Genomic DNA, 17,965 nt, shown 5'->3' with positions numbered 1-17,965 from the left:
AGAAGCCAAGCCAGGAAGAAGCAGCCGACCTGGGAGTGTGGCTGATCCAACAGCACTTGGACCAAACCCCGCTCCAGCATGGAAGGGCTGGACCTGACTGGGGCTGCCCTGGTTGCAGAGAGATGGAGCAGCGTGGAGTAGAAGGAAGATACTCTCCAGGGTTTTTTTTTTCTTTTCAAAAAATGCCCGTGTAACTGTAAAAATGTGTGTAAACCCACAACATCAGCTCTTTACGTTATTCTTCTGGGTCCCTGCATGCTCTGCGACCTGCCGGATGGGAGGAGGATGCAGAGTCTGGAATTCAAAGCTCAAGGGCAGCAGCCAGGTACCTGCTCTGGTTCCTGTCTCTGCCATTAACCTCCTCTGTTAGCATGGCTAAGTCACACAAGACTTTCAAGCGAATCTCAGGGAACTGGCCATCCCACCCGATAGAAACTGGGGAGCAGCTGAATGCGTAATTACAGCAGGCACCTTGGAAAACCGTCAGTTTTTCAGTTGTGACAATGACTGGGACTGCTACATTTCCCTGGTAGCTGGGGTCAAGCAAGCATCACTCTGACGCCGAGAGCCAACTTTTACCAACAGCGTCTCTCAAAAGTTGAAGATGCCGGCAACAAATAACGGCGCACAGTTGTGACTCTCTAATGCCAGCTGCACTGAAGGGCCGGCCAGGCTGGAGGGCCTGGCGCACCAGCTACCTGAGCGAATGCTGAGATCTGCCTTATCGCCTAAAGGCATCGCATACGGCTGAACATGAGCACAATTTACCTCCTACTTCCCAAGCATGGCTGATTTCCACAAAGATGAAATTAAACTTCCTTCTGTATGGATGAAAAGACTCCCTCAAGCTGAAGTGGTTCACTAATTAAAATAGCCCTTTGTCCAAGGTTAGCAAATTGAAAAATAGCAAGTGCTACGTTGTCACAAATCTACTAGGTGTTGTGAGGGGAAACTAGAGATGTACAACCAACATGTCTTCAAATCTCTTGCTGAATCTCTGTTAATCCCCTGCATTCCAGATATCAGAGCAGTCACGCCGGCCTGGGGATCTGCTTCCAGTTGGTCAATAGCAGCAGGAAAATCTTTAAACCTCCTTTTGATCCAGACATAAGTCGTGCAGGATCTGCATCTTGCAGACCAGCCCTCGGTTCTCCCAAGACTACCTGCTGCAAACCGGAGATACGGTACGCAGAGCCAGCGGGACTGCGCGATGCAGAAAGTATGCTAACGTTTGGAAGCACTGCTGCCTCCCAGCTCCCATCACATATTAATGAGCTGTTATTCATGGATGAAATGCTGCCAATTTGTATTACACAGGCAGTCAGGCAAGATGATCATGTTGGCCCACAGCAGCTTTAGCCTGTGAGGGAGGCGTGGAGTGTAAGCCACACTGATTTCCATAGGGTGAAGATTCTGGGAGGGTTCCTTCTAACCTTCAGGCGTAATCACATGTCCGGACAAAAGAAATGTGACTTTGCCTAATTCTCTCCTCAGACATTGCGTGACTGCAGGGCCCACCACATCCCATCTCCAGGCTGGTACCTTTTGCAGCACATGTTATCTCTCTCACAAGGCAAGTGTTCTTCACAAGGGGAGGAATGAGAAATAGCTTTGTATACCACATTTGCTTCTCCTCTTCTGCTGAATGGGAGAGGCAAGGTTTGCAGAATCCCCTTCTTCTGTTGGGCTGTACCTCTTTCTGCTTGTTCCAAGAAATGTTCAGGTTAGGAGCAGGAGGTCTGAGACATGGGAGGTGAGGAATATTAGGCCTCTACCCAGCTGTATGCCCCAGGTATTCCGTGATCCCCGTATACACACAGGTTTTTCACATGGCAGTGCAGATGTGCTTGCGTGTGCACCATTTTCCTGAACGGCTTCCGATAATCTCTCCCAATCCATTGCACTTCTGAGTTCCTCAGAGCCAAGAACTGGTGAAGGTCTTTTAAGAAAACCACCACGTTTTTTAACAGAAAAGCACCGTTTTAACAAAAAACAACCCCACACCTTAATTACGTGAAGGTACTTCTTAAAATGATCCAGGCTCCTCTTGTTGCTGCTATTTTGAAAGCCTGCTATGATTACAATGGGATGTTATGCAAGACTGGCACAGTTTATGTTTTATATACATATGCAAAAATACATTATTCTGTATCGCAGTCCAGAATTGCATCCCAGATACATTCTTGCAATTTCCAAAGTAAAAAAAGTGTAATGATAACCAAAGGTCAGAAGGAAAACCAAGGAATCCTGTGGACATGCAGGCATGTGGGAATTCATGTGCGTACAGCAACTCACATTCACACTGATGGGAGTTAAAGCACGCCTATCTTTTGTACACCCAGATGAGAACACCATGAAACAATTCTTTCCTGACTTATATCCACTATTGATGGAGGTGACATAAGGCTTCAGAAGGTGCAGATGAGGGAAGAACCCAAACCTCTGGCTGCTACTCTAATCCTTTTAAATCTGCTCTGCCACCACCACCAAAAACAGCCTGATCTTTTGCCACTGGTGTCCAGAGGACAGGGAGGGAAAACGAGGATCTGTTTTACCATTTGGTAACACTACCACAAAGCAGGGGACTCTGAATAACCAGACTTTAAAATGAACTGGATAAAATGGACTGTTCATCCTTCCTCTGAGGCCCCATACAAAGTATGTATGAACCAACAGCAGGCATAGGTTACAACTGATATTCAGGAGGTAGAAATAGGAACATTTGAAGGAATAAATGTATTTTCCTCCTCTTTCACCTGTTTCATAGTTCTGATAAATTTAAAGCACGAGTATAACCCAGTGCCACACAGGCCCGTGTTCTTGGTAATATACTGTTGAAAAGCAGAGTAAATTAATAAACTGCAGAGCTCACTCCTGTTGTTGTTGTAGCTAAACTGCTTTTGATACGTGAGCCAGCCTCATACATTCTAATAGTCTTGATTTACCCTATAAACGTTTCCAGTGAAATATATGAGAGTTCAGATATGTTTTCCCTTCCAGCCAGAGGAGCCTCCCTGTTCTTCAGAAGAAGTGTCTTCTAGGAAGTGTCTAAAAATAAAAGATGCTGCACTGCCACTTGTGACTGGCCTGTAAGAAGTTGCACCCCAGCATAAACTGAACACTGCCCTTTGCAAAGTTTTTTCAGCTCTTTCGGAGACAAAAACTGAGCAGCTTTGACGGTGTAACTCCATTAAAAGAGCTTATTTGATCAGTCTGGTTTCAAGCTTAAAATGCTTTTGGTCTCACTACCCCAATCATCTGCTTTCTTGTGACAGCAGTTCTGTCACCCTCCTGGGATTTGCCTTTGCTGCTGGTCAACAGGCGCTTCCCTACAGAAAGAAGAGCCGGCCTCTTTGGCAATGTCTGCCAGGTCAGCAAAAGGCAGGACCACTAATTTGCCTTAAATCCTGGGGCCATGCAGATGCTCAGCTCTGACAGACAGCTGCTATGTGGAATAGCAAGTCCTGTCCCTACCCGATGCCTCAGTTTCCAGTGCTGTAAACTACAGTTACAGAAACTTGTTTTCCCTGTAGGGCACACACACAAACTACAGTGCAGCAATAAAATACCCCTGTTGCCAAATGGGAAAGACCTAGGTCTGGTAAGATACCACCAGTACATTTGACTTCATGTTACATTTTGCTGCTCAGGGCTTCTGTTCTTGCTTTGGAGAGAGCTTTGGACAGCTGCAGAAAATGCATGTGTTTACAACAGCAGAAATAAGCAAAGCACATATGAAATACATGCAAGTGAAAGAAATGCAGAATCAAATTACATTCATCAGAAGCAAGCTGAGAAATCAGCCACAGACAAACTGTCAAAATGTCCTGACATAACTGGAGAAATCTCTTCGTTGATCCTGTCATCTATTTATATATTGGGGCTTATACACATCATAAAACTCTGTGCATCTGAGGTACGACTGTGTTTCCACAATCATAAATAAACTCAGCCTTCTTTTGTATGTGATCTGACTTTCTGTTCTGGGTTGCACAAGGAGGAAGCATAACATTGGCTGCGGACTATGTATGACTAAAAGCATTATAAATCTATAGGCAACTACAAACTCTGCTACCAGTGGAAGGTGAACAGAGTTTTAAGCAGGCACTAGCTCAGCCATAATGGACATGCAACTTATATATTTCTGTGGATTTAATCCCCTGCCCTAAATTCTATTCCCGTCTACTTTTGTCAGTCTTTGCTGGATTTTGCGTGTCCACTGCCATTTTGAAATTCACACCCTTTGAATGAAGTAAAAAAAACCACCCGTAGTTCAACGTCAGCTGGCCTTAAAATGTATAGCCCTTGTGGTTTTAGGTTCTGTCAGAGTTTTACTTCATTTCCCTATATCAGCAGGGTGACAGTGCTTGAACACTTCTGAGCCAGTCCCTAAAGTCATAGAGAGACTGTCTGGCCAGAAAGCCAACCCACACTACAAAGAGAACTGCAATTAAAGCGCATAAATCAGCAATTAAAGAGTTACTAATTTCAAATAACCGACTACTGTTATTACAGTGTATCTATCTTCTGATTTTTAGAAACAACTATGTACTGAATTAATACCCAAGAAATAACCTTCTAAAAATTGGCAAGGTAAAATAGCTGATTCAAAGTCCTTTTTATGTTAGCCTTTAAAATTAGCAAATTTGACTGAAGTTGGTGAAATACCCTACTTTAACATAAGCTGGAGGCAAAGTGGATAGATAATCCTGGAGTCACAACAAACATTACACTGGTTTTGTTCCAGTGGTCTTAGGGGATCATAAAGGCTAAAGACATTAAGCTTCCTGTTAGTCAGGGCTAGCTGATGAAAAAATGTTCCTTGAGAGAATTTCTTCCAGTTTTAGGACTAGGCATAAGCTATAGGAAGTGTACGCCAGGCGGTAAAGGGGGATATTTCTTTTTTTTCCTCAGTTGTTTTACTCTTTGAACTACCCTGAACAATTCCTTTCTGGATGCTGACTGCTTGCAAAGTGGCTGTCACGCCACCTGTCAGAGCCCAAGTTGTTCACGTTTGGCAAAACCCATAGATCAAGTGTAGGGGCAGCACAAAGCTCCGCTCCCCCCCCGTGCATCTCCTGCACCTGCTGCTTTCGAGTGGCACTGCTAGTGATGGACGCAGACCTTGCCACGCCAGACCCTGTGCAAACACGGAACAAAACGCCTTCGCCCCCAAAGAGATCGCAACTGAAATCTAAGACACAAAAGAACAGCTGAATCCGCAGAGGCAGGAGAGGCTTGTTTTGCTCCCTCTGTGCTTTCACACAGGCAAGAAGCAGGCAGGGCTGGCTGACTGCATTTGAACTTTTCCAGGAATGAAAAATGGCCCTAATTTTGCAATCTTGTTTTAAAAAGTTACGCGGTTTAATTTCCAGGGCAGACCTTTGTTACAATGCTGAAAAGCACTATAATTGCCCCACCTGTTGTTTTCCTTATTGCTCACTGAAGGTCTCTACTCACGTCCTGCTCGCACGCGGAAGCTGCTGGGAACATGGCTGGTGATTCAGCTTTGCTTGCGGCTGTCTCTCTTCTTTCTGCCTTCCAGCAATGTAAGATCTTTGGGGTTGCGTGGTTGGGACTTGGGGAGGTTTCCACCGGTTCTGAAGTACTGGAAATTATTTTATGATAAACTGGCTGCTCTGTAACTTTAATTTCTGAGAACTCCCAAGATTTTTCCTGTCGGAGCATTGTTTACCCTCTCTGTAGTCTGAGAGGGAGCTGGCTCAGCGGGACAGATTACTTTTCCTGGTGGGAGAAACTAATCTGTTTTCAATTCTATTTTGTTTGCTGACTTTTGGAATCATACTACTGTGAGAGCTCATAACTAGCTGTAAAGTTACCCCAAAGCCACACTGTGTCTCGGTTTTGAATCTTATTTAGGCACCTATAGAACTGAAAACCTCAACAGTGAGAGTAAATTCGTGAAATCAAATACACCAAAGCTGGCTTGAAAGTGCTGTAAAAACTGTTTCCTGAAATAGAGATATAATACTAAGTATCTGAAATGAAAGAAGAAAGCAAACCTTTACACCCAGCAGCAATAACATAAATTATTCCATATTATGTCTTCACTGTTACATTTCTTTAAGATCTAAACGGATTGATTTTATCCCCTGCTGACACGCCTCTGAGAATCAAGGACTAGAGAAAGAAGTGGGCAAGTCTGAGACGCTCTTTTTGCTTTATCAGTCTAAGACTGCCATAGCATTTTTAATGTTTGTTGTTATTTTCTTAGAAATAAATTGATTCATATAGTTGTATTTACACTAGGAAGCAAGATGCATGCAGTTGTGCTACACTAACATGAAATTAAGAGCAAGTTAAAAATAATTACTCTACCTTTTTTTTTTTCCAAGTATCTGTAGCACTGCCAACTTATCTAGCAAACTATCCATGCGGTTTGATTTTTCATTTGTTCTCAAAGCTTCAACTACTGAAATAACATTTGTACCCAGCAGAAAAAAGAACCCTTGAGAACGTGACCCTTCCAGGTTAAAAAAAGCCAAAACAACAGAAGGCAAATAAAAAGCACCTAAAATTTACATTCTCTTTTTCTGTCAGCAGATCAACTACAACATACCCTTGTGAACTTCACAGTGCATTTCTAACTGGTGGCAATATTTATCATCAACTTCTGTGAAAGCTCAGCTTGCCTGCCTTGATTTTTAACATAAAGGTGTGAAGGATTAAAAAGAAAGAAACAAACATTACCTGGAAAAATTACTGCAGTTTGAAAACTCAAGGAATTTTACAGATAGTGAAACTGTGAAGGGAGGAGGAAAGTACCTACCTGGTTTTCCTTGTGACGGTTAATCCGTATTAGTTAATCTTAGTTAAAAATCACAGAAAAGACAAGATAACCTGGGTTTTAATTTCCACTGGCAGTCTGACATCAAGACCAAAGAGAAACCTGTGTAAGAATCCGGTCTGCTGATCTGATTTAAATCATCACAACTTGGCTTACTTTCAGCAGGCTTTCTAGCATGGGTAAACCTGCACAGATTAATTTGTGGGAGTTCAAATGAACGTCGTGAAACGAGCACCGCAAGCACGTGCCTGGCTCATGCCAGGGGAGTCACCCAGCGTGTGACCGCTTGCTGTGAACAAAATACACCCCGCACAGGCAGCACTCCTGTTTGTTGGTGCTCACCCTCCCGTTTATTCTGCTGAACCTCCGGCCATGAGTTGCGAAGGTGCTAATGGGCGACAGGACCCCCCTGAGGCAGTGCTGGAAGTCAGGTTTCACTTCACAGTCATCAGAGGTACAAGAATCGGGGTCTCAGAACCGCCAGTTATTGGAAGAATCAGGTCAGGTGAAGATTAAGCTGTGCAAGAAATGCTCTAGGGTAGAAAGAAAAAGCAGAAACAATGCGGGAAGCGGTTTCCAGTCATGAATCCAGTTTTAAGCAGCTGAGATTTGCTTGAGAGATTAGCGTTTCGCAGACTGATGGGAAAACAAGGGAATCCAACCAAAGGACAGAATGAATCCTAGTGATTCATATAGGAGAGAACAGGGAAGACAGGAGTCCCACGACTCCTCCATTTTGAAGCATTTCTATGAACTAGCAGCTTTTAAAATCACTCTTAGTAACTCCAGGACCCAGCAAGAAATTATTTTCAAAGTTTGTTGTTTTTTTTTAAAGTATGTTAGGCCAGGCCATGCAAATGAACATGCACTATCATACACTGTGGTACAGGTAGCAGCTTCTCTACAGGCTTTTTAACACATATAAAATGTTTGGGAGTAATATTCCTTGAAAGCCTGCTTTGTCCCATATTTTCGGAGTAAAGGTATTAACTCAGTAACCATAAATGCCACCTAAAGATGAAAGCAAAAAGAAAAAGCAAACAAAGGCAGTCAAACGTACTTTGTAACTACCTCAGTCATGTAATTTAGCCTGCTAGAATTGAACAATTTGATACAGGGGGAAGAAAAAGCTATGAAAATCTTTACTTACTCCTGCTGCAATGCTTTCTGCAGTCCTCCCGACAGCCCCTCCAGTGCGTAGGGCAGAAGAGCTCTCCCATTGCTTTATTATTTACTTTAGCCCATGTAAAACTATAATCACAGAACTTAAAATTCGGCATTACATCATTACTTCCCATTCACCAGAAAGGAACTAAAAGGCAAGTCCTATGCAGTTAACCAAAAAACACAGTAATTATTCCTCTCCTGAGCTCTTTTCAAATCCCTGGTTCACACCTGTCTTGTTCTGCACACCGGGCTCACTTTTTCTTTTAGGGTGACGTACATGACTGTAGTTCTCCCCTTATGCAGTGCCACAGCTTGGTTGCTTGGTTTTCATTGGCATGTAAAAGACCGCTTGTCCCTAACTGAAGCAAACTTCCCATCAGTCGCAGTGGAAGCCACTAAAGAAGCGGATTTTATGACGGTCGGCCGTACTGCCGTACTATCACAAGCAGTTTCTGTGCATGGTTAGCCTGTCCCCCATGTGCAAACCCTGCCCCTCCAACCAGAGCCTTGCTGGCCAAGCAATACCAAGGGAAAACCGCATTGCAGCTGGGGCCGGGGTCATACCATGGCCTTGACGATTTGCTTTGGTTAGCTGTACCGAACAAACACGAATGATTTGGCCCCTACAGTGCCTTCATCTTCTTATTCCCTCCAGTAAGTTTATTTTGTCCAGCATCCGTTCAAGGCCTTTTTTCAACTGATGTGGATGCAATGAGCCACCTTGGCTTGCCTTAGTTCCCCAGTAGAAAAAACCCGGTCCCAGACTGGCTGCAAGCATTGCATGGCTCAGTGGGGCCCAAGGAACACACAGCTGGCTAAAAACACCATTGCACAAACCACAGCATGGCTCAGCTACTACTTTGACTGATAAGCCAGGCAGGATTTGCCAGCATGTCTCGTTTGTCATATAAAATAGATCATTCTGAGGGCAACAGAAGTTAAAAAGCAACTTTCCAGTTAAGTTTTCCAGGAAAATATTTCTCAGAGGTAATTCTTGTGCTTCTGTGAGTTTCAGTCTCCCTGAGGCATGTTCCCTAAACCCTCCTCCCTGCTGCCATTCTCCCCTTCTGAAAAGGCTGCAAGCTGGCAAATAGCACGTGAATCTCCAGGCATAACAAGAGATACATGGGTGGGAGTGGAGGAGGTCTTGCTGGATGTAAATACAATGCAAGGTCCTGCAAACCCGCCTTACAGAGAGGTAGCTGAGATGCTGTGACTAGTCTCTGGAGAGAAAGGTTAAGAGGTCACTTGAACACAGCCCGTAATTACTTATATGGGGAGAAGACGGCTGGGAAAACACTTTTTTAGGAAAAGGCTTTGGCCGCAAGGCTAAGATAAGAGGGGCACAGGGCAGCACCGGTGGTATCTCTAGCCATATTTTAATGCCACCACTCCCAGAAGGGAGGACAGAAGGTATGCTCCGGCCTTCCCCCTTAGCCAAGCCTTCTTAGTGAACTCAGGTGGCTGCCTGGATTCTGGACCCAGGTAAAGTTTTGGTACAAGGCAGCTAGCAAGCTTCTCATGCAGGGTGGCTATGACATGGCCAGAAGAATAACCCCAAGTGCTCAGGGAGTTTTAAAGTCAAACAGGGTGATGCCCAGTAGCTGTGCTACATACAGAAAAACGCTGTCTGTGTATTGCCTTGTGTCCTTGTCAGCTTCTGTTCAACTTTCAGGGGGAGACTTCCACAAGGAGGGTATCAGTAAAATGAGGTATACGTATACATGTCAGAAGTGATCCTAGAAATACAGTTGAGAAGCGCAGAGATAGTCTTTGATTGGTTTGGGGGTTTCTGATAAGCAACCAATACTTAGTCCCTGTACAGTAAGTAACCTATCCTGCTCACGGCACTGCATCTGTTCTAAAAAATGCTTTTTACAAGATGGGTAAGTACTATCAACTCCAATCAGTGGAGGCAGAAACAGCATAGGTCTTTCAACAGCTAGCTCTCCAGCAGGTGGGGTGGAGAGCAGGGAACAGGCTCCAGCCTCCCCAGTTGCAGCTCTCCACTCTTTCCAACATACTGAATTTTGAGAGTCTGAGAAAATAACAGCAGATGGAAAAGCATGCGCTATATGATACGGGCAATTAACTTTAAAAAGGTGGCTACCAGATTTTTATTTCCAAAGTCTGTAATGCTGACCTACACTTCAAAGCATCACAGCTCTTAGTGTCACTAAACCAAAACGACCATATGCTATTCAAACGTATGGAAGGGAAGCGACCTCCACCAGTGCAATTTGGTTGCTGAGATACTGCTCAGGCAGTGCGCTGCCGCTGTGGTGTGACTGGGCTGCTCCTGAGCTGTGTTGTTCTGGGATTCAGGTGAGGCAGAAGGATACTTAAACCATAGCCAGTGTAGCAAATGCAAAAAGAGAATGCGTATATTTCGGAAACAGCAATTTCCCCCTTCCTCATGAGTGTCACTTGTGAAGATAAGATCTAAACTTCTGTAAGGAAAAGCTAGGTTATCTAATATTGGTCTCTATGTCAAACAAAATGGAAAGAGCTGAAGAACAACGATCTCTATTAAAAATATTACTGATGCAGTTGTAAAAATATTACAGTTGCAGGGATGCAACTGAAGCGAGGGACTGTGTAATTTGTGAGCCCTTATTTTTGCTTGCAGGTCATTTTGCTTGGCTGGTGGGGAAATCAAGAATGAAGCACAAGGTCATGCCCCCCGCTGTCACTGGGGCTCCAGAGTTTGACAGAACATTTCGTGCACAGTAAGTCTGGAGATCATTAAGATGGTGGCATTGAATAACAATTCAGTCCAGAAGAGAAGCGAAAACATTACCTTAGAAACATTACCTTCTCTTTGCATCCATCGCTCAAAAAAAAAAAAAGAAAAAAAAAAGAAAAAAAAAAGAAACATGATGAACAGATCACTTTTCAAATGCTTTGGCTGTTACTTAAATAATAACGGGGTAAGTTCAGCTCAGTTTAAACAGTCACTACTCAAACTCTGATCAAACTAGGCAATCAGATTGCCCAAACCTAAGTAGGGGTTGAGAGCTAATTGATCGCAATTTAGAGAATTCGGATGTTCTGGATCTAGCAAGCTGTGCTGTCGGTTCTTGGACTGTAGTTAACGTCAAACACGTGGAAAGCAAGAGCACAGAAAACCTCTGTCTTCCCAGTGGGCCATGGTGGAATGGCCTGTCTAAGAAGATTTCATTTTCCTAACGGTCTTCGGTCTGTGGTTAGCTAAGGACCCTATGCAAAACTGTTTATTTCAAACAATCCCACCTGCTGTAACTGTAGTTGTAGTGGATAACAATAACGAGACATAGAATACATCAGAAAACATATTAGATAACAGAATATATGAGCTATAGAAGGTTGCCTAATTTGTTAAAAAGAAATCCATTCAGGACAACCAAGAAAAGATATCCCAACAGAATCTTGGGGGGAAAACCAAAGATGTCCACAAATCGAAGTGTTACGGTCCTCGCCATAAGAAGAGCTATCGTGTGCTGTGTGTGCCTGATGGTGCTCATCAAGGCAGTTGGCCTGGGCAGAGCAATCCAAGCCGCCTGTGCACAGCTCGGTGCTTCCCCTTGCAGCCTGGGGAACGCTGACCCACACCGAGCATGGGGGCAAGTGATTAACAGCACATCCATGTGCTAGAATTCCTGCCTGCCTCTGCTGCACAGGCATGTGGCTTGGGATTATTTTCCATGTAGTTAGAATGCAGATCCTTCTCTAAATTTAAATACCAGGAAAATATTTTAAATAGTTTGTATTTGAGATTACCAAGAAGAGAATTTTTAAGAGTGCCTAATGCTGGCTGGCCCATGCTCTCACTGGACTCGATAGCGTTCACTTTAGTGACAACAAAACGAGACCAAAGCCGATTCTCCTTGAAAATCCTGCCCATAGTTCTTTTCCTTTCCAGACTAACGTTCTTTCATATTTATTCTGCAGACAAAACTGTGTGGAGTTTTACCCAATATTCCTGACTGTCCTCTGGACTGCAGGATGGTTTTTTAATCAAGGTAAACACTTTTTGGTTTTATCGTGGACTGAATTTTTAGGTAACTTTTTAAACCCCTTTAGTTTTATCAGGAGGTAAATGACTGCAGACATCTTTTTCCCTTCTTTTAATTGCATTACCTTAGCGTGGCCTTCCTAGAAGAATGCTTGGTGACACTGAAATCCCCACTTAGCTGTGGCATTTCACCTAGCCCCACCGGCTTCCACTTCTCTCTGCACACCAAGGAGCCAGTTGCATGGCACATTTATCATACATCTCGTGGATTTTCAGGGTGAATCATTCAGAAAAGCAGCTCCCAGATGCTTCCCACTAACAATTATTTGCACATTATGGGACAATTCTCACAAAACATCAAGCATAGCTGTTGTCCCTGGGGACAAGGCAGCCTGAAAAGACTCAGGTCAGAGCACTCATCCCTGTGGCTGGACCCCTGGCTGATGGAGACGGAGCTCAAACCAGCAAACCTTTGGTTTTTTTACATCCCAGATGAGTGACACCACCACGGGGCTATGACTCATTTGTTTGTTCCGGGACACAGCACCGAGCACTGAAGCGCAGCCTTAACAGTGGCATGTCCAGCCATAGAAATTGTACTTCAGGGGAGCAGCAGGGACTCCTGAGCACCCATTACATTTTCTGAGGCACCTGGCAGGGGGCCATTTTCTAGCCAAGTGTTCTGAACTCAGACACCCTGGAGCTTTCATACCTCTCACACTGCTGGACTTTCCAAGGCTGGACCATGTTACCCCTAACAGTGATGGAGTGGGCTCTTGTAGAGCTAGAACTTGTGACAGGGCCCAACTTTTGCATTTTGCTTTATTAACCCTTCCCCAGCTGATGTTTTAGAAGCACAAGGTCTGTGGGCTGGTGAAAGGGTAACTAGCTCATGCCCACTACCCTCCTCTTCCCGAACGACTAGCTCACTTCTCCATTTTCTATGTCTGCCCCGAAACAGTCATTTTGTTTTGGGGATCTCTTATAGTCAGAGTCCCGTCTCCACTGCAAATCCAATGTAAATCCTAAGTAGCATCATGTACCAAACTAGATATGAAATATTGCACGTGCTCATAGACAGATGATTGAATCAAGGAAGATCACAGCTGCCAACCCACAGTACAGACAACTGCTCTCACATGTAAGAGAAGACAGATTATGTTAACCTCCCCTTCAAGTCATTTTTTTCAGCAGAGTATCTCCCATAGGTATGTTTACACGAGTTAATCCAGAACACAGTAAAAGCTGTCCTCTGTAACACTCACCCGCATGGTTTGAAAGAACAGAAAATTAACTAGCACTGCTTAGTCCTGGGTAATACGACTGACCTACGCACCCTGCTCCATCTATCAAATGGAGGTGACTTTATACTCTTCCCACAGGGAGGTCAGAAAGCTAACTTCACTACAGCTTTCTCTCATGTCCTTGGATAAAAGCTGCCATATAAATGCAAAGCAGGTTATTAACAACATAAATAAGATTCTCTTTCCAAAACAAACACTCCTTTTTAGCATGAATGGCCATAAAAATACAAAATGACAGCACTGGGTCAAGCCACAGTGCTCCAGCCCACTATCCTGCCTCTGGGATAGCCACCAAGCGGGGGTGGGGCCACAGGTTCCCATCAGTTCTTGAGATCTCCTTTTCAGGGAAGGCTTTTGTATTTTTTTTGCACAGTCCTATGCCCACCCCTATCTGTAAACCCACATCAAGGGCATCGTATAGTGAATGTTTAAGAATCCATTTATCTCTTTGGAATCATTCTTTCTCAATATAACTTCCCAGGGTATGGCTAGCTATGAAAATGCCCAGAGCTATACAACCAGGAAACATAAACTAAAGTGGTTAACTGTCTACAATCCTAATATTTTAGTTTTCTGGTTTTTTGTTTTTTGGTTTTTGTTTTGTTTTTTTTTTTTTTTTACCCTCTCTATTAATCTTTTCTTTCCTAGAATTAGCTTCCTTTCTGGGTGTGTTGTACGTGTTTGCCCGCTACAAGTACTTCCACGGTTACGTACAGTCTGTGAAAGGAAGGTAAGGAGTTACCGACTGGATGCACATTCGAAGCCCCAGGCTGTGGTCTGAAGCTGGGCTGAGAGCCAGGGGCTGGTGGTGAAAAGGGACTGTAACTGAATGCAACGTGTGTGAAGTGTCAGCAAGAGGTCAGGGCAGAGGGCTGGCTGTTAGGGTAGGAGCCTCGGCTAAGACGGGCACGTGCTACAAGAAAGAAAGAAAAAGTTTGCTGCCCACCTTGTGGGTGCCTGCTTTGTACTGAGCATATTTGCAACCTGATTCGGAGAGGCCTGAAAACAGCAGCACAATTTTGCAGCTCAGGACTGCTGTAGGATGGGGAGACTGCTCGGGCGAGGCTTGCAGTGTGCCTGCCCAGCTGCTGTTTTCATTTGCCCTCAGTATGTCACATTAAGACCTTTACTCCAGCTGTACAAAATGCACTAAAGGAACGGAGCAAATCTGGCCTTGTAGGCTGATGAACTTTCACCAAACAGATAAAAGAACACAGCTTCAGATAAGCACACGTTAATGAATGTTAAGTGCACAGCTTGTAACATGGATTTTGCTTCAACAAACATGCAGGCTGGCAAAACACCGCTCCGCTATAGGCACTCAAACACACAGTTTATTCCTTGTTTCACTGAAGCCACTGCGCTGTCTTCTGGGTCCTGACCTAAGGCTCCTCTTCCAGCACAGATTGCCAGTCATAAAAAGAAAATAGCATGATATGTGCTTGTCATAAGATCAAAAGACCTGCGATGTACGTTTCTAGAGGAAGAAACAAAACAAAAGACAGCAGCAAAAGACTGTACTACAGGGCTATTTTCCATAGCTTGTATATCGGCGTTACCATTCTCCTTCACTGCAGTCTCCGCCAATCCTTCATCCTCTTTGGAAGAGCTGTTGATCAAGAGAAGGGAGAGGCTGTGTTTCCCAGAGCAAATATATGGAGATAATTTTATATCTCCCAGGCAGAGATGCAGTAATTTAAATGACGCAACGAACACCAGCCAGAAGACTAGCAACTACTAAGGAAGTTTGGGGGGCAAACCCGTGTCAATAAATAGACAAGCACAGCATAAAAGGCTTTTCCTTAATCAACAAACTAAAAAGACCTTCGTTCAAGAAATCTTTCCCGTGCTTTACTTCAGTACTCTTAGACTGAATAGGTTCAGCCTCTCTGGGAAGTCTAACAACAGGGGCTGGCCTCGCTGTTAGAGCTTTACGCTCTGGCGAGACTCTGATTTCCTTGCATCAAGCAGAGGGTGCCGAGAGCCAGCCTGGCAGCCCTGCAGAAGGGCTTTGCTGGAGTGCCTGCCGGGTGCTAACCTCCAGCAGGCGCTTCAGCTAGCAACAGGTCAGCACAAGTCAAGCGTGCGGAACCCGGCCCCTAAACACAGCGCGAGCCTCCAGCAGCCCTGCTGGCAAGAGTCGCGCTGATTCCCAGCTGTAATCACTGACCACAGCCCTGCTAGTGACAAAGACAAACCCGGTCCCTGTGCGCAAAGAGCTGGTTACCACACACACTCGTGCGCTTGCCTACAGGAATTGCAGTTCGGGTTTGCCACGGCAGGGGTTCTTAAGAGCGCAACAGGAACATGCACCTTCTACTTGGTTTCTGTGCTGGAGAGGCCTTTGCAAGTGAGCTGTATCCTTTGCTTTTCCCTCCAGCTGGCTCTAACAGATACTTAAAGGGCTAAGCTAAAGACTTTCTTCATGCTTTCCCAAAACCGGGAAAATCTTGTACTTCACCATTTTCAAACCTGTGTCTAGATGTGGCACACCCAGAAAGGCTGCTTACATCTCTAGGCTCCAGTGAGATTCTCAGGCTCCCCATACTCCCAGGGTGCCTGAGCACCCAACCTTTCAACCCCCACGGGGACGGGGATGGCTAGCTATAAATCAAAGGCTGACAAGCTCCTCGGATCTATCTCCAGTGCTAACACAGTGGGATTCCCCAAAGAGACCTTCCATCGCTTGCTTTGCGGGCAGAGTCCAGCCCAGCAGCAACTCCCAGAATATGCCTGTCGGACCAGAGCCTGCACCTGAGAGCAGCCCCAGGAGCGTGCGGGGAGGGGAAGCGCCCCGCTCACCTGTGCCTGCACAGCACGCTCCGTGTGTCAGAGCGGCAGCGCTCTCCCAGCCTCTCTTGTGGGAGCTTTCAGTTTTGTACAAATGAAATCACCCGATCCTCTCCCATCCTCAGCAAGTACCCTAATGGCTGGGTTTTTAGGGTCGACACTCCAGTCCAAAAATCCATCTCCAAGCCAAAGCGATAACCCGTAGCAGACCTAGCAGACCTCCCAGCTCAGTGGGGAGTACCTGACCAGCAGATGCGGATGTAAGACACACGCACACCTCTCCCCCCGTCCCTAACTAAGGCTTCTCTCCCCCACTCCTACACCTAGAGTGGCAGTGAGGCGCTCAAGCTTGTCTGCAGCTTTACCTGCAGGTCTTCATATCGTGGGATGAAGTAGCTTCATCCTGGAGCAAGTTCCTAACTTCCACATGAATATCTGAAAACACTGGGGGAGAGTTTTCCCATAGACTGGATGTTTGGAGTATCTCTCCTCCCTAGCAAAAGTCACACGCAGGGATGGTTTATTACCAAAACAGCCCAAGGTAGCATCACAGCAACGATCCTTTCTGATTCTACACACCTCTTCTTAACTGGCGTGGACCAGCAGTTTCACTGTAAACACACCATGTACAGCTTGTAACAGTATTTTTCTGCTTTCCACTTCTAGGTTAACAGGTTTCTATTTGAATTTGATAATTCTAACTTGCTTGATAACCCTGGGTGCAGCTGGGATTATTAACAGCTTTCTGGATGAATACCTAGACTTCAGCATTATGAAGAAACTGAGTAAATTGTTTTGAAGACTGTTTGTGGTGGTTGTTTTTTTAAAAAACAAATACGTAAGATGGATGCTTTCCCTGAACACCAAAAGGATGATAAGTTGCATGTGAATAAAGTATCAGAGCTCTTTACTAACAGCCCATTGCAATGTAAAATGCATGTTTTTCCTGAGCTGTTTACGCTTTCTCCTTTCCCTACACTCTTGAAAAAGAGTCGGTAAGACAGAATGTCATGTCACATCTGCATTTGCAATTAAATGTTCTGTTCTCCTGTACAGTACTGTAAACCCTAAACAAACGACATAAAACTAAAAGCATTAATTCACTAAGTAATGTAGTTGCAGCTGGCACCGTGTGGTGAAAATTTATTAAATTGATTACTGCTTATGAAAAAGTCTTTTGTCTTTAATTAGGAATCATTTAACTTGGACAGTGAGCTCAGGGAGCTCAAGGACAACTTTAATGAGCAGGTGGTGTTTGTCTGGAGCCCCCTGAACAAGCCAGATACAAGCAGGACCATCCAGGCAATAAATACTGTGTGCAGCTATGTCCTGACAGTAACTCCACCGTGCTCGGGCATCTGGCCAGCGTCCCTGGAATGTGTGAACCTTACGAATCATGAGATAGTGCACGCCTGCACTCAGCATAAAATTAAAAGTTTACATACACTAGGTGTGTAAACTATTTTTCTTTTTCACCAAGTATAAAGGCAGGCAAGCTGTGGGACTGGGCCAGAAGCCCCACCTACGGGTGGATGCACTGTGTAGGAATTTTCCCAGTTACTGAGAGACTCCTGGCTCCGCCGGCTGCAACGGGGCTTCCCAGCCAAAGGGTGGGCCTGGTGATGTTAAATTGGTAACTGGTGATGTGTCCTTTTCTTAGTCTCTGTAACGCTTTGCAGTAATGCTTCGACACTTTGCTCCTATTGCTCTTTTATCATATTGTGCATAATAAGTACTACTGTTTCCTTTTATCATATCACATGCTATTTTCCTTTATTATATTGTAATATAATAAACTGCATTTATTCTTGTATTTGGGTTGGAATTAATTTTTGCTTGGTGTCCAATCAATCGGCAAAGCACACTGCAAGCATCAGCCCATCTTACCCGATGTCCTTCAGC

At 44.7% G+C, this 17,965-nt stretch overlaps 2 protein-coding genes across 3 annotated transcripts in view; one reads left to right on the top strand and one right to left on the bottom strand.

Moving 5' to 3' along the window:
• The window catches only part of SETD7 (SET domain containing 7, histone lysine methyltransferase), a 53,122-nt gene extending 42,558 nt beyond the window's left edge, over nt 1-10,564 (bottom strand). Inside the window, exon 1 of the mRNA XM_037397488.1 lies at nt 6,862-10,564. Within this exon, the coding sequence (XP_037253385.1) occupies nt 6,862-6,893 (32 nt within the window). The 5' untranslated portion in view covers nt 6,894-10,564. The remainder of the gene's footprint in view (nt 1-6,861) is intronic.
• MGST2 (microsomal glutathione S-transferase 2) lies at nt 5,257-17,235 on the top strand. Of its 2 annotated transcripts, none has more exons than XM_037397519.1 (5): nt 5,257-5,549; nt 10,605-10,704; nt 11,906-11,976; nt 13,922-14,003; nt 14,851-16,723. In XM_037397519.1, the coding sequence occupies exons 1-5, from the start codon at nt 5,492-5,494 to the stop codon at nt 14,936-14,938; spliced, it is 399 nt and encodes a 132-aa protein (XP_037253416.1). In that variant the 5' UTR covers nt 5,257-5,491; the 3' UTR covers nt 14,939-16,723. The 2 variants fall into 2 exon arrangements, with proteins under 2 accessions (XP_037253416.1, XP_037253406.1); XM_037397509.1 differs by lacking the exon at nt 14,851-16,723 and adding an exon at nt 16,730-17,235 and having other exon boundaries at nt 5,270-5,549.
• The last annotated feature ends 730 nt before the right edge of the window (nt 17,236-17,965 follow it).

Source organism: Falco rusticolus, chromosome 1, assembly GCF_015220075.1.
Source record: "Falco rusticolus isolate bFalRus1 chromosome 1, bFalRus1.pri, whole genome shotgun sequence".
Classification (NCBI taxonomy): domain Eukaryota; kingdom Metazoa; phylum Chordata; class Aves; order Falconiformes; family Falconidae; genus Falco; species Falco rusticolus.
The sequence above is the reverse complement of the archived record's forward strand: the minus strand, read 5'-3'. Positions and strand labels throughout refer to the sequence as shown.

Bases quoted from the DNA above. Each gene is read 5' to 3' on its own strand.
- MGST2 (XM_037397509.1), top strand. From the start codon at position 5,492: ATGGCTGGTGATTCAGCTTTGCTTGCGGCTGTCTCTCTTCTTTCTGCC. The intron at 5,550-10,604 runs GTAAGATCTTTG...TTTTGCTTGCAG, and splicing joins TCTTTCTGCCTTCCAGCAAT to GTCATTTTGCTTGGCTGGTG. The intron at 11,977-13,921 runs GTAAACACTTTT...TTTCTTTCCTAG, and splicing joins AGGATGGTTTTTTAATCAAG to AATTAGCTTCCTTTCTGGGT.